Source organism: Lissotriton helveticus, chromosome 5_1, assembly GCF_964261635.1.
Source record: "Lissotriton helveticus chromosome 5_1, aLisHel1.1, whole genome shotgun sequence".
Classification (NCBI taxonomy): Eukaryota; Metazoa; Chordata; class Amphibia; order Caudata; family Salamandridae; genus Lissotriton; species Lissotriton helveticus.
Genome location: NC_136065.1, coordinates 222,451,552 through 222,468,798, shown reverse-complemented (window position 1 = coordinate 222,468,798; position 17,247 = coordinate 222,451,552). Strand labels below are relative to the sequence as shown.

Here is a 17,247-nt window from a genome sequence, read left to right as displayed (position 1 = left end):
GGGAATCCCGAAGGATGTTTACTTCCCTTCTCAGAGGCAGCAATCGCTGCCAAGATGTCGCTATCAATCTTGGTTTTCGACCTAGTAACTGCTGCAACTAAGTATGTAGATACTGCTGATTTCGCTGCTTCATCAGCAAGCGAGTTGCCAACAGCGTGAACTCCCACGCGCTGATGACCGAGAGTATGAATCACATAAACGAGTGGCAACACAGCCTTAAGCTCTGCCACTCGAACCCAGATCTTTTTATGTTTTATTGTGCTACCCTTGGAATCATGAAAATCATTTTGAATCCAAAAGAACAAGTTTTCATTGTAAGACTGGACACAGTAGTAAGAATCACTTACAATTAGAGTAGTAACACTTGGATCTGCGTACTCCAAAGCTAGTAAGAGAGCACGAAGCTCTGCTAATTGTGCGGTGCAATCGCCCAGGGGCATCGTGTGTACCTCCCTGGAAACGAACTCATCATTCAACATAGCACCGACCACAATGGCGCAAGCGGAAACGTAGGCATGTTTAGAGCCATGCGCAACCTGCGCCGACCCATCAGTGTAAATGATGCAATGGAAGTCCTCCAAAGGTCGCATCGCCAGAGGAGCAGGGTGAACGAATTCATACTGCAAGAACTCCTGCGACCGTAAGGAAGCGTCAAAAATAAACATGACATCCGAGGATGACAATGACGCAGCCCACTGAATCCACCGAGGGTGCAAAGCTTTTGAATTTGGTACACTGGCTTTCGTGACTGCCTCCAAATGAGGACAGGGTGTCACCACTAGCATGCGTTTCCCCTGTGACAGAGCTCGTTCCTTTAGAATAGCCATCTGTACAGCAGTTAAAACCTTTTCTATGGTGGGAAACCGCATCTCAGCCGAGGTGTACAAGTGTGACTTGTAAGCAATAGGTACTGTGTCACCCTCATTAAAAGTGAGGTAAGTGAAACCCACCGTCCCAGGAATTATTCTTATGACCAGGTTGGTGTGGTTATCACGAGTCAGTAAATATTTAGAAGCGAGCAGATCAGCCTGCAAGGATTGCAAAATGGCTGAATGCTCAGGCAGCCAGCAAGATTTTGAGAAAGTTGGTTGTATCAAAGCATACAAAGGCTTGATACGCTGGGCATATTCCGGAATGTAAGTTCTGCCGAAATTCAAAAAGCCCAGTAAGGATTGTAATTATTTCAGAGTTGTTGGTGCGCGCAAATGTGCGCACTTCTCCAAGAAGTGAGGAGCCAAACCTCCACCTTCATTGTTGAGCTCATAGCCCAAAAACAACACTGTGTGTTCAGCAATGTGCGATTTTGCAAAGTTGAATTTGTAACCCATGTCTGCGAAGTTGCAAACAAGAGAATTTACTCGACACAGATGCTCCCAAATATCGTCGTCTGTGAGATATATGTCATCCACATATGAAAAAGCATCAGGGTCGAGTGCCTCCAGAATAGAGACAATTCGAGCGGTAAAAACACCAGGACTATTCTTGTAGCCCATTGGAAGACGCCGGAATTGCTTTTGGACTCCAGCGCTTGTAAAACTGGTCCATTGGGAGCTAAAGCTGTCCAATCTGTGGGCATAAAAACCATTGGATATGTCAAGCGTTGTCTTGAAACGCTTACGCACGAGACTATCCACTAGGGCAGAGCCGTGGGTATTCTGTACTGCACAGTTACGGCAATGCGAGTTTAAATGCCGGTAATCCAAAACCAAACGATATGATCCGTCAGGTTTATTCACAGTAAAAAGGGGATTATTCATCGGTGACACACACGTTTCAATAACTCCCTGATATTCCAATTGTTCAAGGATTTCCGCGACGGAAGATTTTGCTTCACGCCGAATGGGATATTGAGGTTGAGGCTGCGGCTGAGACCGCAACGGAATTTCGTGGCAAGGCGACAATTTATCCCAACCACATTGGTTACGGTACAGAGCCGGCGCGAGAGCCCGAGCCCACTCTTCTGCAAAATGCTGCGCATGCTCTTTCGAGACAGTGTTCGCGAAACTGGGTAGGATTACCTCCTCCCCTCGCGGCGCCGCGAGCACAAAAGGTGGGGGCCAGTCAGCCTCCGAAAGTAAAATATCATACGTAGAAGACAGATTCTCCCAAAATACACCTTTAACGGTACGCTGTATGTCACCTTCAATTAACAGGACAATTTCATATAGTCTTTCAGGGGGAGCAAGTCTCGTATCCGCTGTTTCTATCACAACGTAGACATCAGTCGCTGTCACCCTCAGTAGTGGACGCAGCGCCTCTCTGACTATGGTTATCTCCGCCGCGCTGTCCAGCAAGGTCAGAGCCCACGTCAGATTCCGAAGCCGCGTTCTCACTATCTGTGGCATATCGATGCGCTGTTAAGGCTGCGACTTTCTTTTTCGCAAACTGCGGACGCCTAGGCGTAGAATCCTCCTGCTTCACTGCGCCGTCCGTCTGGCGGGACTGGCCACGTCCTTGTTGGCCACCACGTCCACGTCCACCCCCTCCTCCACCGGTCTTCGGGGCCGATGTGTCCTGAAAGGAACGAGGAGAGCGTTGATCAGAACCCTGAAAACGATCAGGAGATTTAATCATCGCGCGGTCGCGCAAATCATAAATTTTTTCGGGTGGCGCAGGAGCTTGTATTGCAGGAAAAGTACCCTGAGTCTGCGTTGTCTGCTTCCCCTGTGTCTGTTTTTTAGGCCAATTTTGTTTCTTGGACTTGGGCTGGGCATCTGTCACTGCAGATTGTCCCTGTGGTTGTTTTTTCTCCTTCACTGGAAAATATTTCAGACCCCTACTTGTGCGGCCAATCGTTTTATAAGCGGCCACCACAATTTTTGCTAACTGGCGGGGTTTGTCGGCATCGGGCAGAGCAGCCAAAGCATTCGACACCTGAAAGTTAACTGCATCTCCTTTAACATTGGAGAGAATGAGATCACTTACAATCTCAAAAGAACCACACAGGCGCATACCCAATTCAACCGCTGCCTCTGGACCGTGATCATTCTGAACACGTCTAACGATTTCAGGCAGGGCAGTCATAGACGGGGTGCCGAAGCACCTTGTATAAACTGCCGCAAATGTTTTTCCCCAGCTGTCACAGTCAGCAAGTTCAGGAGTAATATCCTTCGGTAGAGTAATCGTTAACATTCTATGTTTATCAGCAGGAGTAGAATTCGGAAAAACCGCCTCCAGTTGATCAAACTTCTCTGCTAGCCAGAATGGGAAGTCATCGTTGTCAACAGGACGCGCACCAAAAACCGAATTTACCATCACTGGATTGAGACGCATACCGCCTCGTTCCATGGGAGCGGCCGCACCCCCCTGGGGACCACCAGGAAGATGTCGACCGATGTATTGCACTAAAGCACGAATCACGGAAATGGAAACTACATGCAGCCTGCGAATTTCAGCCAGGGTGCAAGCCCCGTGATTCGGGTGCGGGGTAAAGCCACCCAACGCAGGCCAATTAGTACCTGGAATTGAGAGTGGACCTAACCTCGCAGGGGACATAGAGTGGGGGAGGGCGCCATCAAACCAAACTCGATGCTGCCAATGACCAATAGGTATTTCCAATGCCCTGTACGGCGTATATTCAGCTGGGACATCCGAGGCGGTGTAGGAGTGGAACAAACCAGAATTAGCGTCCACAGCCGGAAACGTAACCCAAGAGTAAAACAACTCGTAAGGAAACGCCGGATCTGCACATACCACGAAAATCACAGCCATCCCATCTACTGGGACCTGGTACGTCTGAAGATGGTTGCGTACCGCCACGCGACTATGCTGCGCAATAGCCACCGCTGCCGCCATTACAGAACTGGAAACAAGAAAAAACAAAGAATACTTTGTAGCACAACTGGGTAGTAATCCAAAGAAACCGTTTAGGTAAGAATCAAGCTTGAATAAAGACCTATTCCAAAAAATAGGTAGGTTTCACCAACACCCCGTTTTCCGGAAACGGAAGTGAAGGGGTTAAGGCATGAACGATAAACTACTCGAGTGTCATGATATAAGACCACCGAAACCGTTGGGCGCCATGTTGCAGGGTTTCTGTACTCACACAGAACTGTGCACAGAGGAGTGGAACCTCGGCAAATTAGGATGTCCCAAAACTTACCTTAGCAACCAACTCACCCCTTACCGAGCTAGCTACAGTGTCTCATTGGACATATCAAACACCCAATGTTTAGACAAACCAGAACATGAACTTACAGTACCTCAGGGTACGTGGGACTCATGAACACTCTTTCGTTATATTATCATTACAAACCAGAACATGGAGTAAAGAAGACACATGTGCATTTGAAATGTTTATTTACTAATGCCGTCTTCTCAGGCGCAGTATCTTAGATAATACAAGTACACTTATTATCAGTAGCAAAATTATCAGCATAGTTACTAAGACATAAAAAGCGAATGGTGACAGCATGTTAACATGCTGTAATGAATAAGAGTTAACAACACTTATATCTCACCCTCCCTGACACATATATTATATTATTAGCTAAGAAGGTCTCTTTGGGTTGTTTTAGGGCGGGCCCATACCTTAGTGTCCTAGCATGAAGGAATCACATCAGCATACACCAGCTCTCTCTGCATGTGCACCGCATCAAGTGTGTTAACTATTCTCCTGCAAAGCAATATCAATCCCGCCTCAAGCCCAAGTTGGCAAAGGCTGCACTTGTGTTATGACTATGAAGGCGTGGAGATCAGACCTCATAACAATTCCATATCGTGTTGCTCCTGAAACTTCAGCACTCTCCGTGCAGACATGTTTTATTAAACAAAGCAGATATCAGAGCAATAACATATTATTCTCACATTCACCACGGCAAACTACTAGGTTGAAAGCTAAGTCAACAAATGAGGGTCGTGTGCAGAAGTTGCAAGAAAGGAAAAATGGCGTTTAAATCTGAAATGTACCTATGCTAACTTAACACGAAATATGGATATATAGGAGCTATACAACAAGGCGAGTAACCTCCTTTATGCAGGAGTCTACACCCACAGCGGTCAGGTGACCCGTATGTACATGGTCAAGGAAACAGGACTAGGGAGCCGATTAATTCCTAACATGGAGCAGGGGCCTCCAACGTTTTCTGTAGTGAGAACTAGTTCTGATCAGTGAAAATCATTGTGAGCTACTGACGGCTAAGGAACCACGCCCAGCTTCATTGATTTTAAGCCAAATGTCTTAGGAGCCAGATACTATGGTTTGTACAACATAATTTGACAAGGGGCACTATGACAGCACTGCCATGTGTGACAGGGAGAGCGTGTTCTTTGAGGCATGTATTAACGTGTGTGTATAAATGGGATATATGTGTATGGGTGACTAAGAGCCTTTGTTGTATGTACTTGCGGCACAGGACATACCTTTAGCCATATGAGGCACTGGTACATATACATAAATGTAAATGTAAATGTAGTTGAGCTTATATAGCGCACAGCTACCCGCAGTGGGTGTCCCGGCGCTTGCTTAGGGAACCCTTCCTGGTATTCCCCTGTGAGATAGCAGGGTATCCACAAGGTGAAAGTCAGGCATCCCGCCGCGAGGGGTCTAAACATACAACTATTTTTAAATGGGAGAAATGTAAAGTGCAGAAAAATGTTCTGCAAAAAAGTTCACAATATGGAACATTTTTCTACACTTAAAATGTTTCCCACTTAAAATAATGGCTGTTATAAATATGACCCCAGCCTCTGGGAGAAATATGCCTGCTGTGTGTAAAGTCAGCACTTTGAAATGGGAGAATATTAAACTGAAGAGAACTTTGTTTATATGGATTCCATATGTTATATTGATTTGTAGAGGGCACTGATCACCCAAGAGGGTATCCAGGCGCTTGAAAAGTGTGTAGGTGTGTGGTCCCCAAGAAGCTAATACTAAGAGTTGGGTTCTACAGTTGCTTGCAGAACTCCAGAAGTGAGGAGGAGGAGGAGGCTCTAATATGTTGAGGAATGTTGTTCCATACCATGTCCATCAAACTCATAATTTAAGTTCTATCACATTTCCATGTGTCACATTTACAAACGCCAGGCATCTTTCTCCCAGTGGCTTATAGCCACGGTGCCATATGTATAACTGAGAAATACAGCCATTTGTTTAAATCGGGAGAATTTAAAGTGAGGAAACATCAAGACGTAATTGACAGTGGAGAAAGACATTCAGGTTAAATGTTTAATAGAAATGTTTTTCTTAACCTTAAATTTCTCCCAATTAAAAAGAAATCAGTTATAAATATGGCACAATGCCTGCTAGCAGCAAGAGGCCTGCTGTATGTAAATGCAATACTTTTGAAATGGGACAAAATTTAAATGTAGAGTTAACTTAATCATAAATGTAACTTTTCATTTTAATTTTCTCCCAGTTACAAGCATTGAGAACATAATTTTATTTTCAGTTTCAATATTGAGTTGACAAGGGCTTTTATTTAAGTTACATTTCTCAGTGCTTCCGTTCTTCACCTCTGTGCCCCAGCCTGGGTCATAAATCTGACTGAAAACTTCTCATTATCAGGCCCTGCTATCTGCAGCCTGATGATGATAATGTAAAATAAATACAGCTTTCCCTTAACCTTAAATGGAAAATGTGACCCTTTGCTTATTTTTTAAATGAACTCAAGGTTGCAAGCTACCTTGAAAGATGTCTGTGAGCTACTGGTAGCTAGCGGTCAACTTGTTGGAGACACCTGGTATAGAGCCTATACAGCCAAGGGCTTTGGTTTATCACACTGTTACTCCATTAATCCTTTTTAGGTCTCGCCTAGTGTTGCTGCGCACATGCGCAGCTCGCTTGGCGAGATTTATTGCAGATGAGGACTTGGAGAACAGAGCTTGAAGACCCTCCCCTTATTCCCATTGGCTTTCTTCACCGTTTGTTAAACGGTGGCCTGCCATTGGAAATAAGGTTTCTAGGGTGCCTCCTTTTCGGCCCCGCCTACCCGGTCTGGCTCGTCTGCTTTGCGGCTGTTGCAAAGCAAATTCTTATCTTTAGGAGGCATGTTGGATAAACAAGCCGTGAGAGCCAGTCCAGATGGGCCGTCTCAAAAGGAGACAGAGCGCCGCGTTTTTTTTTTTTTTTGCATTACGCTTTCACTTTTTTCACTTGTTTTAACTTTATTTTGTGGCGAGTGGCTCTGAAACATGCTAGAAGGGCATGTTCAATTTTCTGCCGAGCGCTTCTTTTAACTTCATTTTGTGGCGAGTGGCTTTGAAACATGCTAGAAGGGCATGTTCGATTTTGAGCGTTGGTGGAAAAGCAGCACAGCGGTGTCAACCGCAAAATGGCTCTGAGTTAAAATACTGCTCAGTGATCTGGAGGTCTCGACAAGATCAATTCACAAATGAGTACTTCCCTGATTGCTTAATCACTACTAAGTGGTCCAGTTTCCTGGAACAATCCCTGAACTAACAATAGGTGGACAACCCTATGTGAAGCTAACAATAAAACACCACTATTGAGTGGGAAAGGAGGCACATCCTTTTGTTTTATATTCCCCTCACACACCCTGGTGGTGTCATGCTTCATCATTGGGACTCCCTACCGCCTAGAAGTCAGGATGTGTTTCACCATCTTTCAGGGAGCGCTTAATGAGATGTTTTTGGCCAGGGGGATAAAGATTAAAGATCCGCAGACAGATCCTGGTTTCCCTTTATTGGATCTGTCAGGGACGCTAAAACCAAAGATAAACATGTCGGTAGGGATATTATGGTCCTAGGACCCTATAGCCAACATGTTTCAGTCCACTGTTGCCCCATAAAGGGTGCTGGACTTTTTTCAGGACGGGACTGGATGCCCCCTGGGATTTAAAGTAGAAGAGAATTTCCCAACACTACTATATATAAGGGCAGATAGCTGCTCCTTATTTTGGACTAGTGTGTCTTGTACAATCGCTCCATCCCGTGCTGGGAGAAATTAAACTCCACGTGTGAACCCTCTCCAAATAGGACAACACATGGGGCAGGACCCTTGATGGCAGTTTGACTACAGGGCTACCCCGATGCATGGTGAGGTCCCACGTGGAGTTTAACCTCTCCCAGCACGGGATGGAGTGACTTTACGAGATACCTTTAGAATCCCTCTTGGCCCCTCAAGCGAGGAGAATTCCTCTTTATTTGTGTAAAAGGTCTCGACAAGATCACATACCAGAAAGGTCACCTGAGCTTTCCGTCATTTTAAGGTCAATACATGGAGTAAAATTACCCTGAGTAATACTAAGCCCATTTGTTTAAAGCGCTTCGAGGCCACAAAACTGCAGTTTGCAGCACTATGTAAAAAACAAGCCATCAGAAATCAACATCTTGACTTAAATAGCCTGTAGTAGACCGTGTGATTTTTAGCGGTGCTTCATACAAATATATAAGACGTTACCATTTAAGTAAACCTATATTAAACAGCATTGACTCAAGAGGCCAGGATTAATGTAAGCAGGTCTAATGTAAGCACAGGAAGAGAAACCACCACGGACTACAATAGATATCGTCTACAGTGACACTATAGGGCACTCGTGGAGCAATCTACATATGTAAATCGGACGTATGCATGAGCAAATACCCTAGTTACAAATGGCAAAGCATTTTTCTAATTCCGAAAAGTGGGTTTTGTACTTGTAAATGGACTAACACAGATGCAGATTTTTTAATGTAAGTAAGGCTGGGTTGGGGCGTGACATCAAAATGGAATTCACAAAGGATTTCCAGGAGGACGGCTTAGACTCTGTGATTGGTTCCCAGGAGTACTTCGGAGACTCCTGCGGTTTCCTGAAAGTCATCGGTAGACTTTCTTTCAGGATCGGGCCCTGTGTGGCACAGATTACTAAAAGCACTGTATTCTGGGTTACGCCCGAGCCATCTCTTCAATAATTACTACGCACTTCCTGGAGCAGGCAGCTGCCCTCTGTGATCTCTGCAGTGGGTTCAACAATGCCATCGCTCCAGGAAGCACAGCGTTAAACAATGTACACATTGCATTCTTTGAATGATTGACGTAGGTAATCCAGCTCCACTGCAGATGCTCGGTGCGCTCTGAGGCAGAACGGGATTTGCCAGTACTGTGCAAACCTGGAAGGGCACATCAGTGTTTCAGTGCTATCTCCGAGTCCAGGCTGCCTTAAAAAAGTAGCCCCGCCGAGTTAACTTGGACATCATGCTGTGTGCCCAGGGCAGTGCCAGGCCATTGTATTCTCACGTCACGCAGAGCCATAAATCCATATCTGGGATTCAGTGCGAATAGCAAAATGATGTCCCGCTCCCCCTTAAGCCTGATAACAGATGCATCCTAAACGATCAGAAGGGCACATAGGCTCTAACTTAAGACAGCAGTGCGATTTCTCTGGAAACTAAACTTCCAGTACCAGCCATTCCACAAAGATCTACACACAACTTAAATAGTCAGGCCTTAAACAGTCAGACTCTCCAACAGGTTACACAGAAGTAAAAGACTCGGCCACACACAGCAAAGCTATCCCTCAGGTTACACACAAATTAAAAACACAGGCCTCACACAGCAGAACTATCCCTCAGGTTATAACCAGCACGATTCATGCCTCAGACAACCGAGCTATCGCTTAAGTTAGACAAAGTTTACAGGCCTAGTCTTCACAGAGTAAAGCTATCCCTCATGACATGGAAACTACAAGTTCACGTTCCAGATGGCACGGCTATCCCATACACATAGGCCTAAAAAGGCAGAGCTACCCTGCAGGACACAGAGCAATAGTCTGCATAAGACATCAGAGCTGTCGTGCATATAACAGAGCTCAAAGGCTATAACTTCAGACTGGAGAACTATCTCTCGGGTTACAAAAACATTGCAGGTGTTGGCTTAAGAAAGTAGAGTTAGCCTCGAGACCATACAGGATTAAGCCTCCAACAGCACAGCTATCTCTCATTCCACACAGAACCTCCAAGTCCAGGCCTCACATAGCATAGCGCTCCCTAGGGGTTTCAGAAGTTACACGTGGAGGCCCCAGACAGCTGAGCTATTCCACGACTGCAGACCTCAACAGCAGATCCGACAATCCAGGGCTTAATGCAGCAGAACAGCCCCTCAGATCGCACAGTTCCTATCACATGGCAGGTACAGCCAACACAGATCAACATTGCTAGCTAGCTGCCCAGCATCACACCAAGTGTCCGCACTGTCACGGGGACCTTCTCACCTGAAACTCAGTCTGTCGCATGGGCTGTCCACTCTGTACCCTGCCCGTTCTCAGACGCTGTAACATGAAATGTCAGTTTTTAGAGCTCACTCTGGTCTAGTCTCTGGCATTAAAAATGCAATAGGTCTCGCCTTTCATTAAGTTAAATCCATTTGCTTTGCTATACAATACCATTAGCAAAGCAAATGGCTTTGACTTCATCAAAGGTGAGACCTATTGCATTTTCAATGCTTGTACTCTTAGGCATTCCGTTTTACTCTACTCATGTTTATCTAACTTGAGATATTATTAAAGTGTTGTCTTTTCAAAAGCTCACAATTCTGACAGGACATTCAATTCTGCAACTATGTTGTTTTGTAACCTTTCTCATCCACCTACATCCTATTATGAGCTAAGCTTTTAATACTCATCCAGAGCTATATGGAGAGTCAACCAGGGTTGGGAGGTCACCTTTTAGTTCCAGACTTAGGATTCAGTGCCCTGGTTGGCGTGGCTGGGCTCCATCCATTTCATGCTAGATACTGCTTTATTGCTCTTGCAACTTAAAGGCCTGGGGACAAAGTGTAACACTTATTTTTACATGTTTGTAATGAAGGGCATAATTGAAATTTGTATTAATTGAATTTCTTCTTTTTCACTGTCCCCTGATGGCCAATTAGGAAGTCACTTTTGTGAGTGATAAGATGTTTGTCTCGTTTTCTATATTTATATAGATGGTAATGGAGGTCTGTACCGTGCACTGGAGGACAACAAGATCCTGGAAGATATGGAGCGGCGTGGCATCCAATATATCCACGTCTATTGTGTGGACAATATTCTTGTCAAAATGGCTGACCCAGTCTTCATCGGGTTCTGTGTCTCACGGAGGGCAGACTGCGGTGCCAAGGTGCAGAGCATTTCTTTTCTATTTTCACTAGGTGGAAAGCGATGTGTCCATGTTACTCATTACCTTTGCCAATATTTTGTTGTGTTATAATTAATCTTTATTTATCTGAGAGTATGGTGAGTTGACAGATTCAAGAGAAGGGCTGTTGTCTGTATAGTTTGATTTATAGGGAACTTATTTTTGTTTTTACTTGAATGCTCTGTAGATGGATCTTTTTCTTGCGATATTCATTGATATTTATGAACCCAGATTATGTCTACCTATTTTAGAGACAGAAGCTTTTAACATTGTTCATTTAATGCCAGTGGTTTCTTAATTACCCGAAATAATTAATTACAACTGTTCTCCATAAACAACTGACTGACAACCACTTTAAGGACACAGCACAGAAAATTGCTTCAGACTGCTACACCATTAGAAATCAATTTGACACTCCTTTACTCACTGCAGTAATCTAGATTGTAGGACAACGTCCGTTTGAGAAAGTTGATTATTCTGCACTGGTGTGAAGTTTCCTAAGCATAAGCAACACTATTTTGTCATTATTTCCTCAAAAAAGGCAATCATTTTTTAGTTTTTTTTACTCGCATATTCAGTAATTTGTAATATTTCGCAAATAAACTGTGCTTTCTGAGTTAGAATTCACAGCTGGATAACCAAATGTACTATGTATTTTTTCATTCATGCTGTCGCTGTTTTATTCTGCCTTCAACATTTGTAACAGTATGCAATTAAAAAGCAGAGCTAGAGGACTCACCTGTGGACCAAGCTTGGTCTCCTTGGAAATTATGGGAAAATGCATGCCTATCTGAGGCTGTGGGGACAGGGGTTAACCTCCTGACTTGTTGAATCCCATTATGATACCTTCTTTTCTCTCTCTGAAATAACATGCCATTATCTCTCTGCAATACTTAGAACCCTTCACATTAAGAGCCTTGGTGCTGACTTTCTCAAATTCATGGCATCCTGGCGATGGGCATCAGTTTTGCAATTTCCTCTACAAGAGTCCAGAGTTCAAGCCCACTCTTCAGGCAGGCACTCCAAATTCCCTGGACCACACCATTTTGTTCAGTGAAAGTCTAAACTGCCCTGCCTCAAAACCTAATATTAACTACTCAATTCCTCAGGGGCGTACCTTAGTGATGTTTGAAATTTCTATAGTTTCCTGTAAACTTTTAGTTCCATTGGTGCAGGGGTTTTTAGAGTGCCCCTTACAAACTGAAGCAAGAATATAGCACAGGACTCAAGGGCCACTCTTTTACTTGTAAGTGGTAGGGGTGTGAGTCTTTTTCCTTTCCTTATGCAAAGTAAGTATATTGACTCACTGGAGAAGCAAGTTTATGCCACTTGGTCCAGAGTTCTCAGGGATGCACACCATTCAGACCTTCTAGAAAGCGGACAGGTCTTTCTGGAACTCCACTGAAACTTTCACAAATCTCTTCAAGGACAACTGACAAGGTTTCCGATAGGTTCTGAAAGATTGAATGCTGTTCTGAGAAAAGAGGTTTAGCACAGCAAATTATGTGGCCTGGTTAGGAGCCATAGGCAGCCCATGGAGATCGTTCACCTCCTCTGCCTCCGTTGTGAAGTGCCTGAATATGAAAAAACATCTGACACTATATTCGAGCATGGCAGAGCGTAGCAAAGGAGAAATGGGTTCTAGACCCTAGAGGATCATTACTTTAAAGGCTTGCACCCGAGTTTAGTATCCCATTATAATATCAGCATTAAACTTTGAGCAAAAAAGGGGTACAGGCCCCAAATAGCAATAGAGACAGATCAGAGGGGTAGCTGGCTTTGCATCACTTTTTCCACTATAAGTGGACTGCACCTGCCAATAGATTTCCAAGGCTCATATTTTTCCATTCCCATTATAAAGCCGCATAGATCATAGCTCATATTTAAAATCGCCAGTCATCACCACTAGTTCCAATCACTGCGCTTCAGCCTGAAGTCTGTTTTGAACAACAGTATTCCAGAAGTGAATTTGATGGAAGACGAAGTATTATCTGCAAACCAAAAAGTTCTTTTCTAAGAATTGCATAACTTAATGTCAGAAAGATTCCATCTCAGCTGAGTTTAACACCTGATTTCGTGTTGCTCCTTTTGCTTGACTACACATTCATTTTTTAAATGGCCAGTTGTTCTTCCTTCAATCGGGGAATTAAAAATGCATACTGACTTTACATAAAAAGCTCTTAAAGTTACTCTCTTGGTGGTAGCAGGGTAAGAACATATTGAAATGGATTGGTACTGAAGTGGTGGGCTGCTTGGAAACTTGTGACTGATGCAGTGCCAAAGACAGGCCTCAAGGTAGTCAAAGGTCTTGTCTTCTCACAGAAAATAGCCTGCTACTTTCCACCACCACCCTCAATACCTTCCTAGTACCAGTTAAATGGAAGCTTAGTTTGGCAGGGCAACGGTGCTAGCCAGAAAAATCCAGATTCTAGCAGAAAGCCCGTTGAGAAAGTCTGGCTGATATAAATCCCGAATGAATTTCTGCCTCTTTAAGATGGTCCAAGACTGGTATTGACCCCACGGTAAACTTGTGACCTCGGGACTTCTCCACCACTTGCAGTGCTGTTGCTGCGCCACCCCTGACTGCGATACCACAGGCTTTCTCTACGAATGCCAGAGCGTGCTCTGGCTGTGGTTTCAAATCCGCTCCAGATTCTGCCATTCCATTAACTTACCCCTGACCCTCTCATGTATGCTGGTCATGCTGCATGTCTCAGGACCCCTCCCTGGACTCAGAGGTCACGTGTGCAGGCTAATGACTTCTGCAATTACTGCAGCCAAGGTCTACATCATGCAACACTGTCGGTCGCCCCACTTGTCACTGACCGGTATGTACAAAGTGGTGTTGTATGAGGGGATCACATACGGATGCCAGGATTGTATGTACCTTTTCAACGCCGTATGAGCCTCTTTCTTTGGAGAAGAAAATACCTGCCCCTAGCGACCTCCCTCAAAGCCCAGTAGTCCAACAACTCGATTCCCCCTGACTGGTCCTACACAGATCAGCAGGATCCTTGATAACTGTTGATCGCCATTGTTCTCTGTTGTTGCCAGCAGTTTACTGTTGATTTCAGCAGACCACAGTCAAGGCGGTGTCTTCCCTGCCCCGCATAGTCGCTTGGACACTACTCTTGTATCCCCCTTCCCTTGTACCTGCACCCCTTACCTCCCTCTCCCCCTTCTGCTGCACCACCGCTAACTTCAAATCGGGTGAGACCTTGGTTTTGTTCTGATTGACAGTTGAACACACAAGTGCACCCAGGGATTTTAGCCCCGTGGGTTTTATGTTTTATCTGCTGATTTCTGAATTGTAACTTCTGACCTAAGCTCTGTGGTTATCATGTGTTGCCCTTTTGTCTTTCACCATGGGCGAGTTAGGAATGTGCTTTGATCTGGGTCTGTCTCTTGGCTCGGGCCATGACCTTCGTTAATCATCGCTCAAAACAATGTGACGATTACGTTGTACAGAGGTACTGTTTAATGCTAATAAAAACGCAACAACAAAACGTAAAAAGCGCACTCCTGTACTATATTGACAGAGCTACTCCAATTTGTGTTGTCTATTCAGTATTACAGCAGGCAGGCAATTTCCAAAGCAGATATTGCAAGATAGTTTGTAAAATGGATTCTAACCTGTTATACTAAAGATATCTGGGTGCTTTTAATACTACATAGAGCACACACAACCCAGAAAAAGGGGGCTACCATGGCTTTTTTTGGCTAACCTCTCCCTAGCTGATTTATGAAAGGCAGCAACATTGTCAACTCCACAAACGTTCACTAAACACTACTGTGTGGATATATTAGCCCTCCAATAAGCTTTGGTTGACCAAACAGTATTAAGAGCACTTTTTTATTTTAATCATCTGCTCATTAAGCAATGTGGGGAGGATACTGATTTATAGTTAATGCTAAGCATGTGCATCTGCAAACGGAATATGTAGAGCATGTGAAGTGAATGAACCCGACTTCTATAGGGAGTACAGGGAGGTTATCTCGCAAGAAACCTTTTGAGAAAGGAAAAAAAAGCTATTTGCAATCAAATCGTGCATTTTATAGTAATGATTTCACATAAATTTAATACCGGATATAGGAGTTCAAAGGGCTTGTGTTCAATATTCAAGTACTTTCATTGTATGCCAGTGAAGCCTGATGCTCTACAGGAGTTAGCTCAAATTTTCAAAATGCGGAGTAGCCAGATATCACCTCCAGTAAGCCAGAGCCTGCATTTTGACTCCTGTGCCCTCCCTTGTGCCCAGACATCCCTCCACAATGCCAAAGTCAGTACATTCCCTTGAGTGGCCCATATGCCAGGAATTATCTTCAGTAGGTCATGGCCTGCCTTTTGCTACATGTGTACGTGTTTATGGCGAGAATTATCATAAGTATGCAAATGGCAGACTCACAAACTTAACACAAGCAATATAGAGGCACACTCAATCTCTCACTCTTTCCTTCACACCCCTACACCCGGTTTCATTCACCCACACATACTCAGTCTTGAGTCTCTATCACTCACTTATTTTCACTCGCAGTTACTCACTGTCACGTATCCCATTCTCACTCATTCATCACCTGTACCGACGCACTCTCATGCACATTCTCGCACACATACATTCACATTTGAAAAAAATGTTTTTACTTGCTCTCAGCTGGATGCATAGGTCTTGTTATAGACCCTGGACCTCCATTGATCCTCTTAGCAGGCGCAAGGCTCCCTTTCACCGTAATCACTACAGGCAGAAACGCAGTACTTAAGCCTGGCTCACTGCTGTAGGTCATCCGCTCTTGTTTTTCCATCCCAACTTCTTCCAACTTATCACAGTAGTAGAGCATACACATCCTGGGATTCTATGACATAAAGAAAAGGTAAACGACAGTGATAGGCAAGCCATTTTTCCTTCCTCTCTACTCATTTGCAATTTTATGTCATGCACACCAGACCTAGTGGGAGTCCGAACGCTTTACATAGGGAGAGGTTCTACCAGCAAGCAAAGCGTTTATATAAGAACACAATAGGAAATATCCTTGTGCTAGGAAAAGAATGTGAGGTTACCTGAACTGTCCACAAGATATAAACCTACACCCACTTGTGGCAGGTGCTTGCCAGCTGAAAAACCTTCATCTCACATGCAAGAGGACTGAGTAGTTAAAAAAACAGAACAGGTTGCTGTCGGTTGGCAAGATCAGTTACCTGGGTGAGCGTTCCATCCTAGTCTGTGTTTTTGAATGTTATTGACGGTCTCGTGATTGAGGAGCAAAAGTTGCATGCTTGCAATTTCTCCATTACATATATATTCTTAAAATTTAACAACCCACCTCTGGAGGACAAACAGTGGCTAGGAGATTAGTGAGAATTATTTTTATTTAGCTTACTCTATCAGAATAAACTGTTGTAACTGATATCGGAGTAGCTTGTTACCTTCAAATTAAAGTTTCAATTTACATTCTAAGGAGAATGCTGCTTTTCTTAATCTGACTTTTACTCTTTAGAAAGAACATTTAAAAGTGCTTTTAAGCCATTTTGCTTATTAGTACTTCGAAAAAATTCCGATTAGATTAATTAAAAAACTGTTAGATAAACATTTGTTAGAGGTTTACGTGGAGAGATTTCTCTTTGGAAAAAAAAATTTCTAAGATTCAGCAGCTAGGCCAAGATATTCCATGTTTGCAAGTTGAATTCAGATACTTGTGATGTAAAACATAGAGTTTATAAGTGAGTAAATGTTTTTCTTGCGTTTTTGCTGTTTCAGGTGGTAGAGAAGTCCTATCCAGCAGAGCCTGTTGGTGTTGTGTGCCAGGTTGATGGGGTTTATCAGGTCGTGGAATACAGTGAGATTAGCCCAGAGATTGCACAAATGTGTAACCCAGATGGAGGTTTGACGTACAGTGCTGGGAATATCTGCAATCACTTCTTTACCTTGGACTTCCTTAAGACTGTGGTGAGGTAAGTGGAGTGATTAACACCATTTTCTTTTCTTTGGGTTAGAAAGGCATGGGTATGGGGAATGCAATGGCTGAGAAAAGGAGTAGAAGCCATTGAGGTAACAACTCCCTAAATAGTTCAACCAAATCTTTTTTCCCTCTCACCTAACGGTAGACAGTCTTCAATCGTTTTCCCTCAGGTCCCCCTTCTGTGCCACTATATTATCCAATTTTAATTGTTCCCCTCCTTGCTACTGTACAATCCCCGGC

The 17,247-nt window shown here is 44.0% G+C and overlaps 1 protein-coding gene across 1 annotated transcript in view; it reads left to right on the top strand.

Moving 5' to 3' along the window:
- The window catches only part of UAP1L1 (UDP-N-acetylglucosamine pyrophosphorylase 1 like 1), a 149,872-nt gene that overhangs the window by 80,066 nt on the left and 52,559 nt on the right, over nucleotides 1-17,247 (top strand). The window contains exons 4-5 of the mRNA XM_078642046.1: nucleotides 10,862-11,034; nucleotides 16,806-16,999. Of these exons, the coding sequence (XP_078498172.1) occupies nucleotides 10,862-11,034; nucleotides 16,806-16,999 (367 nt within the window). The remainder of the gene's footprint in view (nucleotides 1-10,861; nucleotides 11,035-16,805; nucleotides 17,000-17,247) is intronic.